The 17436-nt window shown below is 42.3% G+C and overlaps 1 protein-coding gene across 1 annotated transcript in view; it reads left to right on the forward strand.

Moving 5' to 3' along the window:
* Positions 1-8502: 8502 nt before the first annotated feature.
* LOC306794518 (pancreatic secretory granule membrane major glycoprotein GP2-like) overlaps positions 8503-17436 on the forward strand; it is a gene marked incomplete at both ends in the record, with an annotated part of 71771 nt that continues 62837 nt past the window's right edge. Inside the window, one exon of the mRNA XM_079292625.1 lies at positions 8503-8521. Coding sequence (XP_079148751.1) covers positions 8503-8521 — 19 coding nt within the window. The remainder of the gene's footprint in view (positions 8522-17436) is intronic.

The following is a 17436-nucleotide window of genomic DNA, read 5'->3' on the forward strand; positions in this document are numbered from 1 at the left end:
TTTTGCTAGATTAAGCCACCAGCAGTCACTCAAATTTCTGTGAAAACATTCTTTGCAGGGTATGTGCAGGTACATGGACGTGATTGATGGCACAGATTAGATCTCTGAAGCGACATGATTTCCTGCCAGTTACATATTTGTTACTTGAATAAAGGAAAGGCGACACGCGCCTAGTTTCCTCGCAACCTCAATTGTTCAAACTCCTCATTTGTGTTAAAGTTGAAGATTAAATATGAGTCCAGTAGAGGTAATTTAATTCATTCACATGCTGTAGATTTTTGGAGCTCTCAGATTCTTGGACTATCTTGCACCTGGAAGATGTCCCGCCTCTGCCTTTGCTCGTGGCTCAGGTCATGTTGCAGGTTTTGTTTCTCTCAGATTCAGTTTCCAGGGTCAGAGATACGGTAAGGAAGGAGATTAAAACGTTATCAAATGTCCTATTCAGGACGGAGTTAAGAAAGCGGCTGTTACCAAACAAACCTAAATGCATGCATCATTGAGCAACAAGCAAGCATTTAAATGAACCCTCTTACTGTGTTCCTGAGTGTCATGAGCTGTCACGAAACCCTACACACTAGATGCTCAAACAAATAAAGTTAATGATTACCATTTCATTTTTAGTACATCATAAACCTAATGTATAAACATGTAGCACAGAGCAGAAACTGAAACAAAGACACTCAAACTACAAAGAAAGTGTTTTCTTCAATATAATCATTTCGATCAAGTTTAGTCAACAGATGTCAACATATCAAAGAAACTTGTCTTATTATTTAGTATATTGTTTCAGCAATGGTATATACCAGCCTTGAATTAATGTCATCCATTTGTTGTACTTAACTTCTAATGCGTTTTATTTTAATGGTATTTAATCTTTATTCTTATTATTATATACCAGGTAGTTTCCTCTTGTTCTCTTGTTCTCACTGTAGTCTATTCTGTGCTCATTTATGCAAAAATATACACTTTTTAAAAACTAAATGAAACATATAAACAATGAATTCAATACAAATATGTGGTAGTGGGAAGGAAGTTGGTTTAATGTTTTCAGAACAAAAAGATGCTTCAATCAGTAAGTTGGAAATGTATCAAAACCCAGAGGACGAAAGGAGCTAGATTTAATATTTACAACTAGAAATCACAGTAGAAAAGCTATTTCTATTCTATGTGTATGTTTCTTATCGCATTAACATGGAAACGACCTTTACCTCACTTCACTAGTTCAACCAGGTAAAAGGTGTCATGCCAGAAGGAGGAAGACGTGAAGCATTTACAGTAACAACCAGGAACTTGGTTGTGAATTAACATTCCTTTGAAAGTGCAGCACGGCGAATAAAAAAAAAAATACACAGCCAACCTCAGCCTCAGAAAGTGTTCACAAAAGGCTCCTCAAATGGAGCGTATTTTTGACCAAGTTTCTAATAAATAATTTGAGAAGGCATAAAATCCACTATTTTCTCCTGAGAGCACATGGATATGTAGTGAATCTACAGAGCTCCTGAAACCTAGAAACCCTTTTGACATAACACTGATAGGGACATCTCGCTGTTGGGGCACGAGGAGCAGGCTCACCGTAGCCTTCAGATCCTGCAAAGAACACTCTTTTGGTTGATGTGAATTTTGGATTTGGGGAAAGTGGGATTGGTACATCTGTAGTATTGAGCAATTTCTGACACGCAAGTAGTGAGTCATTTTTTGTATTTAGAGGTTCTATTTATCTGTTAATCTGTAAAGCAAACACTCCTAACTTAGCATGCAGCAATTACAAAGCACATAATGTATGAATGAATGAATGAAATGTATTTATAGTGTGCTTTTCACAGGCATAACATCACAAAGGGCTTAACAGAGCAGATATTTAAAAGAATAAAAAACACAATGTGACCCTCGGGTCAATAAATTACATACACAGAGAAAAATAAAAAATAAATAAATAAATAATAAGATAAAATGTTAAAACATATTTTAAGAGCAGGTCTAGGACATGGGTTTTTACTCAAACGCCAGCCTAAACAGGTGGGTTTTGAGCTGTTTTTTTAAAAGTATTCACAGTATCTGCGAGGCGTAGAGTTGCAGGCAGAGCATTCCAGAGCCTCGGGCCACTGCCTCAAAGGCTCGGTCACCACGGGTCTTAAATCGTGTGCGTGGGACTGACAGAAGACCGAGAGCGTTTGACCTGAGAGTGCGGGCGGGTGAATAGGGGCGAAGTAGATCAGCTACATAAGCCGGAGCCTGACCGTGAAGTGCTCTGTAAGTGATGGTGAGAATTTTGAAGTGTATCCTAGATGCTACAGGAAGCCAGTGGAGAGATCGGAGTACGGGGGTGTTGTTAGACCGTCGATTTGTCCTGGTGAGTAATCTGGCGGCAGCGATTTGGATGACCTGCAGACGGTTAAGAGCAGATACACTGAGTGATGGGAAAAGTGAGTTACAGTAGTCAATGCGAGAAGAGATAAATGTGTGTATGATCATCTCTAATTCAGGTGTTGATACTACAGATCTCAGTTTACTGATATTTCTTATATGGAAGAAACATGACCTGGACAGCTGCTTAACATGAGGGTCAAACGACATGGATCGATCAAAGAAAATCCCAAGATTGCGCAGGTTGCAATGGGCAGCAGAGGAGAGTGGACTAATAATCTGCCTGATCATGGGGACAAACTCCTCTGGAGCAATAACTAGGACCTCCGTCTTAGTGTCGTTGAGTAATGCAATACTTCAACAGAGAAAAGGTGAATGTAAAGTGTGAAACATTGTCCGCCACATTCAACAAGGGTTCCCTGTTCTGCGGGTTCTAGTCCTGAGAGCGAACAGGAAATCATTGGACAGGTCACACCAACAGATGACAACAGATGTTAGTTTGTGGCTTAATCACAATATTGATGTAAAAATATGTTGATAAATTGCCTTTTAGAACAAGTGTCTGGAAACTTATTTCAGTACATTTCAGTATTTTGTCCTGAGCACAATTTAATAATCTTCATTGTTTTGAATAGACAACGTGTCATGGTTAGTGTTGAGGAGGAAGTAAGAGCTAGCACTGTATAACACATCGTTCTAGCAGTGCAGTCCCAAATGGGTGAAGGAAAAGAACAGCATCACCAGGTACTTTAATTAATTGGAGAGTCATCAGTGGCATTAGACACATCTAGGCGTGGTGTGCCCATTCCATTGTGCGCCAGTCATGTGTTGGCAGATCTCCTCTCACCACAGACCTTTGTAGTTTCTTTTGGTTTCTTTTTCTTTTATGTTACAGCACCACACCCATGCAGGACATTATCGTGCAATTGGACAGTTAATTAAATTGGAAAAAGAACACTGATGCTGTATTTAAAAAGGCTCAGTCAAGACTTTTCTTCTTGAGGAAAGAAAGCCAGATCCTTTGTCAGCAGAAAGCTTCTTCATATTTCTTACCAGGGGATCTTAGCCAGTGTCCTCTTCTATGCTGTGCTCTGCTGGGGGGGGACCTTTACATTAAAATCATCAAATATAAAAGTTATACACTAAAAACATCAAAAAAACCACAATAATGGTCACACATTAAAAGCAGTTTTGAAAAGGTGGGTTTTGATTTGGGATTTGAACATGGAAAGGTCAGTGCAGTCTCGGATGTGTTTGGGGAGAGAGTTCCAGAGAGAGGGGGCAGATATGGAGAAGGCTATGTCACCCCATGTCTGGTGCTTGGTCCTGAGTGGAAGGGACAGGAGGTTGGCATCAGAGGAGCGGAGCCGGCGGGATGGAGTGTGGTGGTGAAGCAGGTCGGTGAGGTAGGAGGGGGCCTGATTGTGGAGGGCTTTGTGAGTGAGGAGAAGGATTTTGTATTCGATCCGTTGTGGGACGGGGAGCCAGTGGAGGTTCTGGAGAACAGGGGTGATGTGGTCACGGGAGCAGGAGTGGGAGTGGGTGAGCAGGCGAGCAGCAGTTTTGGATGTACTGGAGTTTATTTAGGATTTTGGATGATGTGCTGTGAAGAATGCTGTTGCAGTGGTCGATTCTGGAAGTGAAACATCTGACTGCTTCCTTATCTGTCATTTCATAATTTACTGTAACATTGTTTACGGTAAACACTACAATGGAAGGTCCTGAGTGATGAATGACTACGGTTAGGATAGCTTATTGATCAGAGGATATGAAGTCCATAGGCAGAATCGGGCAAACGATCCGTTCAAGCATAAACTTCTACTTTCTTATAATAACGATATCGAGTATCGATTGTCATTCTTGATTAGATTTTGCAAAAAATAATGCGACATGGATGAAATAAAAGCTATTCATTGTTTGTCAAATGTGTAAGTAGCTGTAAGATAAAGAACAAATCATGCGACTCGATTAACCCATGATAGCCTTTATTGTCTTGAAACTCTGTGGTTGAGTGTTCTTATGCTGCATGCCAACACTCCTTCATCTTGCACATTTCAAACAGTCACATTGTTGAAGTGCCTTTCAATTTAATTTAATCCTTTAAGTACCCCAACCTATTACACATTGTTTATTTTGATGAGTTGACTTTCCAGTTAGTTACACACCTACTTAAACCATTCAGATTCACTGGCAGGTAGTTAATGGCGTGACTGTAAAAGGGGAACTACACACATTTTAAAGATTCCTGCGTGTTATTCCTATGACCTGAGCCTCCCATCCATTGTGTATGGAGCAGCATCAGACTTTATACTGATTAGAGATTTACTTCCCTGGTTTCTGGCTTTGAGAGAGTCATGTTCATAAAGACTGATTGAAATGATTGAACTTCTCTAGACCATGGAAATAACAGATTGGTATTCTTAAGTTAATTTAGATGGTGGTACCCTTTACTTTTTTAATGAATAAACAAGGTTACTTTTAACTGAACTAGAAATAAACAAAAAAGGGAACTGAATGCTGGACTAAACATATAGAAGACATATAAATCTACTGATAAGTTATAATAATATCTTCACAATCATTACACTCTTTTTCAAAAGAACTTAAAAGAACTGATACTCTTAAATGGATGGTGACCGAAAGATAATATAATGTTTGTTTGCTTATTGTCTTTTATTGAAGATCCTTTAAATAATTGCAGAATTGTTATTCTCACCCATTAAGAAGGCTACTATGACACCTTCACTGCAGACCCCTCGAACAAATCAATCATCCTCATTTTCTATGATCATGCACCAGCCAGTAAAGGTCTGCGTGCATTTGTTTTTACGAGGGTAACCAATATCATTTGAGATACAACATTCATTAATACTCAATGTACTTTGAAGCAAGTACATCGACACTAAAATAACTTTCGAACAACTTCCTTGCTGAATGAATTGTTCCTCTTTTAAATTTGAACACAAGAAGACTATTTTGTGTGCGTTTGTGTACGACTACTTCAGATCTCATCTCTTCGAAATTGTAATGGTGTTTTCATTATGTCACTAACAGCTTTATGTTATAGAGAAACATTTGGATTTTGGGATGTTATTGAGATGGATATATGGAGTTTTTCAGTCATTGTAAGTGTCACAGCCCGGCTCAGAGACTGGAACAAAATCGGGAGACAAAGAGCAGGCGGCCAAAATTAGGGGCACCTCGTGTATGATAGGAGGAGTGTATGTATCTATCTATCTAGAGCGAGAGCGAGAGATCTCTATCGAGAGAGAGCTCTATCGAGAGAGAGAGAGAGATCTCTATCTAGAGAGCGAGAGAGAGCTCTATCGAGAGAGAGCTCTATCGAGAGAGCGAGAGAGAGCTCTATCTAGAGAGCGAGAGAGAGAGAGAGAGAGAGAGAGCGAGCGAGCGAGAGCGAGAGAGATATAAGTGTTATTTACTGATTGTTTTCGTGTTGGAATACATGTTAAATATTTAACTGCCATGTACTAATGAGTGTTTGATACTTACATTTACAACCCTAACCCTTGCATTAAATCATACTGGGATGTTTGCTGAAATTGATAGGATGGCCCTACCTAGAACTGTTGGCCCTACCTAGAATTGTTGGAATGCTTAACAGCATTCCAACAATAAGATGCTCAAATGGTTGAGTGATGATTGGAATTGGAGCCAGAGGAGCCGGCTTGATGGTCTGGTTTGGTTTACCTGTCATTTGGCATGTATGACATGTTTTTATACATCGGGACACATCCTTCTTCACACGAGGCCAAAAAAAAATACCTCAGAACGTAGTCATATGTCTTTCGAACTCCCAAATGCCCCGATTGATCGTGCGACGTCCTCAGCACTTCTTCCCGGAATTTGGATGAGACCACAACCTGAAAAACAGGATTACCCAGAAAGTACTCTCCATTTGGCACCCATTTCCTCACAAACAACCCATCTAACCTCAGATAACCTTTCGCAGCACTCTTCCCATCAACACTCTAGATCACGTGGTCGAACAACTCACTAAGCGCAGGATCAGCCCGTTGCTCTGCCACCAAGTCGCTGCGGGAATCCGACAAAAGAGAGTCTGGTGTATCCACAGAGAAGGCCCCACTGTCGTCTGTGATAGTCTGCTCAACTTCAGATGCTGCCTCCCCACGGCACAGAGCCTGTGTAACTGTGCAAGCTGTAAAAACATCAGGGAAACACTGTGCACCCTCATCAGGTATTTTCGTAACAGAGGGAAAAGATGTTACTACAGGAGGTGGCAGACCGTCAGCCCACACACGGTTACCAGCCAGGTCGTTTCCCAGGATGATATCCACCCCTCTGATTGGCAATGCAGGACGTACACCCATGGCTACCTCGCCCTGAACCAAACCACAGTCGATCTCCAACCTATGCAATGGCACAGGCAGTATATTCAAAGCCAGTCCCCGCATTAGGATGTACTCCCCAGTGTTAGTACCCTGAAAAAAAGGCAGCACTGAACTCACAATGAAGGAATTAAAAGCCCCCGTATCCGTCAGTATCTTTACCGGTACCTTCACATCACTCCCCGGCAATGAGACATGTCCAGTAGACACAAAACCTGCGAAAGCTGACTGTTCCAGGCCACAATCGACTCCAGGTACCACCTGCTCACATGAAGGAATTACACAGAGAGAAGTAACACGACCGACATGTCAGACTGGAGCAGCCAGTGCAACAGGCCTAGCATGCAACAGCCCTAGCATGCGCACCAACTCATAGGCTCTTAGGACAGCAGCCTTGACAGACACATAGATCTTACTTTCAGCCACACTGAGCGCAGAATACGCTTGCTGCGCCGTACCGGTGAGAACGCATTGTAAAAGTAGTGTGCGGTCAATAGCCGACCAATCTCTGCTCTCAGCTACACGCTCAAAAAGCGAGAAAAATGGATCCGGGTCTTGTTCACAAAAAGGAAGAACAAACCTCAAATTCACGGTAACATCAAAAGCACGTGATGGCCCAGCAGAACCAGCAGCAACCTGCCTCACGCCACCAACATCAGTCAAACTCAACCGGCGCTCTTCCAGTTCAAGTCTCTTAATTTCGACTTGCAACAAGAGTAACTCTTTGCGCTGCGCAAAAGTTAACTCTGCGACGTTACTCACCCGAGGTTCACCAGAAATGGATGCACCAAACGTGTCCGCCACTGCCCCCCCAGCGTGTAGATTGGACTGGAGAACACCCACGTCGAACAGATTTTCCTTTAAAATGTTCTCCTTCAACCATTTATCCCCCACATCCATCCTAAAATGCTCAGCAATCTTCACCAATTGCTCTCGTGAACACTGGTCCAATAACTCCTCTGATGGAGCTCTCAAAAAATCCTCCACAGAAGCCATAGCGGTTTCTTTTTTCCCCTCTCTGCCCGAATCACAAAATGAAAAGTGCAACAGGAAAACCTTTAAACTACACCGCAGCCAGAAAACAAACGGCCCATACACAGCCAAACATTACCGTAATCCCATCCCTCTAACTGCCTAACCAGAACGAACTAAACTCCCCCTAGTCTTCAGGTGCTACTTATGGTGGGTACTTACGCACTAAAAAACGGAGGCTCGGCAAAGCAACCGTGAACTGGCCACCCACCTGCAGCCTCGGACGTGCCCCCGAGACAACTGCTCTAACCACTTTCACACCACACTACAGAAACCCCCCCAACGACCTCCAAAGGGAGTCCGCTCTTCAGCCTAACAGGGACAGAACAACAGCAATTAACTCAGCGTGTAAAAAGGACCATCCAGACTCTGACACAAAATCATCAGCATAACAGGTCGGCGACACTCACACAAAACTCAAATGTCTCACAACAAGCAGATTGCGCAACCGCTCAACACATGGCACACAGCCTACAATGCTACAGCTGCTACTAATCTGAATTACAGCAGACACCAGGTCAATCAGAAGTGGACGAGCCCCCATATGTCACAGCCCGGCTCAGAGACTGGAACAAAATAGGGAGACAAAGAGCTGGCGGCCAAAAGTAGGGGTTTATTTGTCTCGCCACAAACACAATGTTCATAGCATTTTCACAAATAACAGTAACAACTGAGGTGAGCCCATCAACAAAGGTCTTCCTTCCCACCCTCGCCTGCCAACTGGAAAGGGTATTTAAGGATGAGCCACCCCAGCACAGGTGAGACTCATCCTGCTGACGGTCCTCCACTCAGCACCTGTAACAGATTAGACACAACCCCGGCACCTCGTGTATGATAGGAGGAGGGTTGTCACAGTAAGTGTGTCATGAAAACTTGATACTTAGTTTTTGGTTTGTGAAAAAATTAAGACCACCCTGCTTTGAATCTTGGAACACAGCCCACATACATGATTCAGTAAAACAATTAATGAAAACTCTGACTGCTTCCTTATCTGTCATTTCATCATTTACTGTAACATTGTTTACGGCAAACACTACAATGGAAGGTCCTGAGTGATGAATGACTACGGTTAGGATAGCTTATTGATCAGGGGACAGGAAGTCCAGATGCAGAATCGGGCAAACGATCTGTTCAAGCATCAACTTTTACCACTAATGTCATCCTCTGGATCGATTGTCATTCTTGAGATTACATTTTGCAAAAAAGAATGCGACATGGATGAAATAAAAGCTATTCATTGTTTTTCAAATGTGTAAGTAGCTGTAAGATAAAGAACAAATCATGCGACTCGATTAACCCATGATAGCCTTTATTGTCTTGAAACTCTGTGGTTGAGTGTTCTTATGCTGCATGCCAACACTCCTTCATCTTGCACATTTCAAACCGTCACATTGTTGAGGTGCCTTTTAATTTAATTTAATCCTTTAAGTACCCCAACCTATTACACATTGTTTATTTTGATGAGTTGACTTTCCAGTTAGTTACACACCTACTTAAACCATTCAGATTCACTGGCAGGTACTTAATGGCGTGACTGTAAAAGGGGAACCACACATTTTAAAGATTCCTGCGTGTTATTCCTATGACCTGAGCCTCCCATCCATTGTCTATGGAGCAGCATCAGACTTTATACTGATTAGAGATTTACTTCCCTGGTTTCTGGCTTTGAGAGAGTCATGTTCATAAAGACTGATTGAAATGATTGAACTTCTCTAGACCATGGAAATAACAGATTGGTATTCTTAAGTTAATTTAGATGGTGGTACCCTTTACTTTTTTAATGAATAAACAGGGTTACTTTTAACTAAACTAGAAATAAACAAAAAAGGGAACTGAATGCTGGACTAAACATATAGAAGATATATAAATCTACTGATCAGTTATAATATCTTCACAATCATTACACTCTTTTTCAAAAGAACTTAAAAGAACTGATACTCTTAAATGGATGGTGACCGAAAGATAATAGAACGTTTGTTTGCTTATTGTCTTTTATTGAAGATCCTTTAAATAATTGCAGAATTGTTATTCTCACCCATTAAGAAGGCTACTATGACACCTTCACTGCAGACCCCTCGAACAAATCAATCATCCTCATTTTCTATGATCATGCACCAGCCAGTAAAGGTCTGCGTGCATTTGTTTTTACGAGGGTAACCAATATCATTTGAGATACAACATTCATTAATACTCAAAGTACTTTGAAGCAAGTACATCGACACTAAAATAACTTTCGAACAACTTCCTTGCTGAACCAATTCTGATAATCTGTGTTATTATGAATGCACAATGGGAGGTTTGGTTCACTAGTTATGTCGAAGCAATTTCATTCGATTGATGCAAACATTGAAACAAAACATTTATGGGTCTGTGCCAACTTTTACTGTACAAAGCCTTGTTGCAGTGCTGCAGCCTCACAGACGAGACGCATAGGAGCCAAAGAAGCACATGCGAACAGGTAATTCATTGATTTGATTTTAAAATAAGTTATTCTGTTTAAACTGCCTGGTTGATATTGTTAGCATTTTACACACACACACACACACACACATATATATATATTTATATATATATATATTTATATATATATATATATATATATATATATATATATATATTTAAAACTCCAGAATTTCTTAACTTTGTAAGATATGTCTTTTTTAACTTTTGTGCCATTTTTTCAGAAACTTTCAGAAACTTTTGCAGTTGCAGTCAATTAATATTTAAAAAAAGGTTGCACATGTATGACAATTTTGTGTAGAATGGGCATTTTAATGTATATCTTGATCAATAGGAATTTAAATCTCCAAACATCTTTTGCGATTATGAAACCATATAACACATTTAAGGTCCATGCCTATGCATCCTTGGTTTGGGTATCCAGTCTCTGAGTGCTTTCTAGTTGTTGGTTTTTTTGGAATTTAATTAAATACATTTGGTCGGCAGGTTTATATTTGTGGCTTTGGAGAATGGCACATCTAATCATGTTGCCTGTGCTGCTTTTGGGATTGATAAGTAAGTATGAAATTCAGTCCGTTTCAATTAAATACATTTTTAGTTTTGTTGTATTTCAGTAAATTCACTAACAGACTTGATGTTAGCAGAGCAGACTGATTGTTATCCAATTATATCCATGCGTTTGTTTTCATAGGTACGGTGACTCCTCAGACAACAGGTGAATTGAAGTTTAGATAATCTCTTAGTAATTTATTCATGTTATTAACATGTCAGTCATACAGTTGCTTTAGTTATCACTTCAAGATTATACACATTTCCCCTGGATTGCTGCTAATACTGCTGTTTGTAATTGTTATATGTATATATATATATATATATATATATATATATATATATATATATATATATATATATATTAGGGGTGTAACGGATCACAAACCTCACGTTTCTGTTCGGATCACGGTTCAGGAGTTACGGTTCGGATAATTTTTCGGATCAACAAAGAAAAGGGGAGGAGACAAATATAACTTTGCTTTCAATGTATTAATTGAAGACCTTCGGGCTATAGTCTTACATGAAAACAAAAATATTGAAGATGTCCAATTTGAAACAAAATGAAATAAATAAATAAAAATAATACATTCAAGAATTCTGTTACGTTTAAGTGCAACATGAGGTATGTTGATATCCTCGTCCTTTCATCAATGTTGAAAGAAAGAAACAGCCAGTGAGCTTCCACTGTTTACACTGAACTGAACTGCTCAGCAACAACTTGGGTCTGTGTTTACTTCCTGTCAGGTCATTCAAATACACAATAATGTTTACCATTACTGTGACATTATTTTCAAAAAGATGAGAATATCTCCATTGTCTGGGGAGAGGGTCGACCTTTCTGTGGAGACTGGAATATTATTGGGCCTGTCTGGCTTCACTCTGATACTTCTGTCAGCACCTGAACCAGGTGTGTGTCTGTGTGACTCTCACAGAGGGGGCGTGTCTACAGAACCGGACTAAGAATCACTCCGCCGTGGTGAAAGCGGTCTCTAGTCTTTTCCTTCTCATAGAGGTCTGGAACAGCTTCACACTGAAGTGGGTGCGTGAGTGGACTTCGTAGCGTGGCTCAAGCATTTTAACCAGATTTAGAAATCCTTTGTTTTCTACAACGGAGTGTCCCCGTCGCTGACAGATGGGATGGTGTCTCTTCATATGTGTGGACATGCCGATGTTTTGCCGTTGTCGCGTGTCTTTCTCTTTAAATAACGCCGACATACCGTAACGCTTTGTCCACCACCCTCATCCGTCATTATACAGGGAGGACAAAATGTTCCCAAACTTACGACTTAAATGACGCCGCGGCTTCTGACGTTCCTCCGCTCGCCATGACGTCACCATTAAATGCTTCTAAGCTGCTCCGTTCACGTGAACACACTACTGCTTTATATCTGTTCACTGACACTCTGCATTGATATTCGGGGACTTGTTACTTGAAAAGGAACAGCAGCAGTATAACTTTATTACACACTATGATGATTACACTGTAAAAAAGAAAAGAATAAAAATACTCGATTGATCCGCGGTTCACGAGTGATCCGAACCGTGAGGGCTGATCCGAACGGATCACGGATCGATCCTTGATCCTTGACACCACTAATATATAGAGACATACATAGATACAAAATACACAATTTACATCCTCTGCCAGTGTGGAGTTTGCAGAGGTACCACACCCAAGGCCAGGGGCGGACTGGGGGAAAAAGTGGCCCGGGAGTTTACTGTTAGACCGGCCCACTCAATGCATCGCACATATCGATGTCAGTGGCCTACTTGGAAAAATACCCATACACTTAACATTATTTTCGATGATTACAAAGAAATTACATCATATATGTTTTTTTTCATAACATTTGGATCCACCAATTTGCCTGGATGGACACATTGAATAAAATAATACTCCAAGGTAGTAGTTTGCTCGATGAATATGCTGAACTTTGGGCTAGTATCAGATGGTTATACGTATAACTACAGAGCCTTAAGGAATGAATGTCAGCAGAGAAAGACCACACAATAAAGAAACTGGAATCAGAGGGTAGAATTAGTTTGAACTATATTGAAATGAACAGAACATACGATGGGGTGTGAACATCAGTGGTATCAGTAGTGTTGCATGCTGGGTGTGTGATTGTGTGTGTGTGTGTGTGTGTGTGTAGGGGTGTTGAAGGTGCATAACAAAACAATAAGTTAAGTAACAGAACCTAAACTAACTCTGCCAGCCCAGGTGCATTATAGTCACATAGTAATAAAAAACAATATCAGTATACTCATGTGTTATTATTACCTCACTACACGAGTAGTTTTTGCAGCAGCTCACTCTTTTCTGCAACACCGTCTATGATTGTCTCACTGTCCAGCATCTGCAAAACATCTGTCTGAGTAGCCATCAACATAAAAGCCTCCAGGTGCTGTTGAGAGCTGGTTAACTTAAACATTATTTGACATAAATTATTAGAAATGATAAGATTGCCCTCTTTACAACTACCACCATGGATAGCTTGCTCATCGATTGTAAGCAAGTAACTACGGCTAACATGTTAAATTAGATAATCTCGATGATGCGAACAGCGCCAGCTTGCTTATTTGACCAGATCATAACGGTCTCAATTTTGGACATTTATCATTTATCTAGCTAACGTTAGCTAGGCTAGCTTGTAGCCGAACACTACCTCATCTGTGAAAAGCAAGCTAACATTGGCCAAGTCAATGCCACAACTTACCATCATAACACTGTCACCAGTCGGTGGTTTCCCAAATAAGTCAGAGATTTTTAAATATTTTGATGCACCTTCCTCCAGATATCTCTTCTTTTTCTCCCTGAGCTTTTCAGCTCCACCTTTAAAGGATTTACGTTTTGGTACCGGTGCCATGCTGCTAGCTCGCACTCAAAACGGCTTGTCTCCGAGCGAGTGACGCAAGCTGCAGATACATGAATCCGTGACGGGACGCTACGTCAATAACTGACAACGCATGGTCAAATCAACGTAATTAACACAAGGACAGCCACAAAGTCATAAGAACCAGTCACATATATTCATATGACAACAAAGCACATCAATCCAGCAGACCTGCAGCGGATCCACGCATTCCACCACACAAGAGCACGAGCCATCAAATATTATTCATAAAAACGTTACTGCAGATGTAAAAAAACAAACGCAGTTTGTCACTTACCAAATTCTTTGTTGACAAAGAATTTAATCCCAGTACATCGTTTCAGTTCCAGTAAGAAGTCCTCGATTCATGGACGCCGTGACAGTCGAGCCGCCCCTGTATTTCGCCGGTCTACAGCGGCCATTCGCACCTGCGCCGGCCCCGCCCCGACCGTCGCCCGGCACGAGCGCACGGCGCAGACCGCGGTTATGGAGAAAAGTTTTTAAAAGCACCGTAGTGTCCAGCCGTGCTATGGCGTCTCAGATCGCGAGGAGTAGTATAATGTCAGTCTATACTGTTGATGCAGTTTTCACTGATTATTGACTTTCGGTATTAGAGTCAATTGAACGTGTTCTGTGAAGCATATAATATAGTCGGGGCCGGCGATGTCAGAGACCGGCCCAAACCCCGTCGGCCTACCGGGGATTCCCCCGGTATCCCCGATGGCCAGTCCGCCCCTGCCCAAGGCATTGCTTTGCTTTGCTTTAACTTACAAGTTAACAAGTTACAAATACCAGGCTGATGTATCAATTAAATACAGTTTGATTTTTGTTGTATTTACGTAAATTCACTAAATTACTTTTGTTTTTGATGTTAGCAGAGCACACTGATATGTATCCAATTATATCCATGTGTTTGTTTTTATAGGTACGGTGAATTGGAGTTTAGATAATCTCTTAGTAATTTGTTCATGCTATTAACATGTCAGTCATACAGTTGCTCTCGTTATTACTTCAAGATTATACCCATTTCCCCTGGATTGCAGCTAATGACTGTTATATATATATATATGGACATATATATATATATATATATATATATATATATATATATATATATATATATATATATATATATATATATATATATATATATGTATATATATATATATACAAAATACACAATTTACATCCTATGCCAGTGTGGAGGTTGCAGAGGTACCACACCCAAGGCATTGCTTTGCTTTGCTTAATTTACAAGTTAACAAGTTATGAATACAAGGTTGAAAGGTGGAGTTTCACCGCCACCCTCTGGTTGCACTTGGTATGTGGTACAAAGATCACTGTGCTGCACCTGCAACTATGCCCAACGGTGATTTCATAGTGTACAAAACAAGATCTTCAGGTGGTGTTACATTGCTTTTTAAATTAGAACTTTTTGACAGAAGTAATTTTGACTGTCCCATAAAGCAAAGCCAGTGAGCCTTTGAGCGAATTCTGTCTTTTCTAATGTTTTCTGTGACATGTTTTTCTGTTTTTTGTGACATCTGTGCTGTTCCTGCTATAACATGCCATAATGGATGCTGGGAAAAAGGTTTATTTTGGTTGGTCAGAATATTTGATGAAGAGAGTCCACAAAAACACAAATAACACAAAAAGCATATTTTGTATTTAGGATCAAACATTGGTATGATAGGTTAGGTGTGGTGATCTAGAAATGTCCAACAAAACACTTTGCAATATTTGCCAACAACTGCAGCCCCAACAACAACTGCTGCCCCAACAACAACAGCTGCCCCAACAACAACAGCTGCCCCAACAACAACTGCAGCCCCAACAACAACTGCTGCCCCAACAACAACTGCTTCCCCAACAACAACTGCTGCCCCAACAACAACTGCTGCCCCAACAACAACTGCAGCCCCAACAACAACAGCTGCCCCAACAACAACTGCAGCCCCAACAACAACAGCTGCCCCAACAACAACTGCAGCCCCAACAACAACTGCAGCCCCAACAACAACAGCTGCCCCAACAACAACTGCAGCCCCAACAACAACTGCAGCCCCAACAACTGCTGCCCCAACAACAACTGCAGCCCCAACAACAACAGCTGCCCCAACAACAACTGCAGCCCCAACAACAACTGCTGCCCCAACAACAACTGCTGCCCCAACAACAACTGCTGCCCCAACAACAACTGCAGCCCCAACAACAACTGCAGCCCCAACAACAACTGCTGCCCCAACAACAACTGCAGCCCCAACAACAACTGCTGCCCCAACAACAACAGCTGCCCCAACAACAACTGCTGCCCCAACAACAACAGCTGCCCCAACAACAACTGCTGCCCCAACAACAACTGCTGCCCCAACAACAACTGCAGCCCCAACAACAACTGCTGCCCCAACAACAACTGCAGCCCCAACAACAACTGCTGCCCCAACAACAACTGCAGCCCCAACAACAACAGCTGCCCCAACAACAACTGCAGCCCCAACAACAGCAGCTGCCCCAACAACAACTGCAGCCCCAACAACAACTGCAGCCCCAACAACAACTACAGCCCCAACAACAACAGCTGCCCCAACAACAACTGCAGCCCCAACAACAACTGCTGCCCCAACAACAACTGCAGCCCCAACAACAACTGCTGCCCCAACAACAACTGCTGCCCCAACAACAACTGCTGCCCCAACAACAACTGCAGCCCCAACAACAACTGCAGCCCCAACAACAACAGCTGCCCCAACAACAACTGCAGCCCCAACAACAACTGCAGCCCCAACAACAACTGCTGCCCCAACAACAACAGCTGCCCCAACAACAACAGCTGCCCCAACAACAACTGCAGCCCCAACAACAACTGCTGCCCCAACAACAACTGCTTCCCCAACAACAACTGCTGCCCCAACAACAACTGCTGCCCCAACAACAACTGCAGCCCCAACAACAACAGCTGCCCCAACAACAACTGCAGCCCCAACAACAACAGCTGCCCCAACAACAACTGCAGCCCCAACAACAACTGCAGCCCCAACAACAACAGCTGCCCCAACAACAACTGCAGCCCCAACAACAACTGCAGCCCCAACAACTGCTGCCCCAACAACAACTGCAGCCCCAACAACAACAGCTGCCCCAACAACAACTGCAGCCCCAACAACAACTGCTGCCCCAACAACAGCAGCTGCCCCAACAACAACAGCTGCCCCAACAACAACTGCAGCGCCAACAACAACTACAGCCCCAACAACAACTGCAGCCCCAACAACAACTGCTGCCCCAACAACAACAGCTGCCCCAACAACAACTGCTGCCCCAACAACAACAGCTGCCCCAACAACAACTGCTGCCCCAACAACAACTGCTGCCCCAACAACAACTGCAGCCCCAACAACAACTGCTGCCCCAACAACAACTGCAGCCCCAACAACAACTGCTGCCCCAACAACAACTGCAGCGCCAACAACAACAGCTGCCCCAACAACAACTGCAGCCCCAACAACAACTGCAGCCCCAACAACAACTGCTGCCCCAACAACAACTGCAGCCCCAACAACAACAGCTGCCCCAACAACAACTGCAGCCCCAACAACAGCAGCTGCCCCAACAACAACTGCAGCCCCAACAACAACTACAGCCCCAACAACTGCAGCCCCAACAACAACTGCTGCCCCAACAACAACAGCTGCCCCAACAACAACTGCTGCCCCAACAACAACTGCAGCCCCAACAACAACTGCTGCCCCAACAACAACTGCAGCCCCAACAACAACTGCTGCCCCAAC

The sequence above is a fragment of the Melanostigma gelatinosum genome, assembly GCF_949748355.1.
Source record: "Melanostigma gelatinosum genome assembly, chromosome: 21".
Lineage (NCBI taxonomy): Eukaryota > Metazoa > Chordata > Actinopteri > Perciformes > Zoarcidae > Melanostigma > Melanostigma gelatinosum.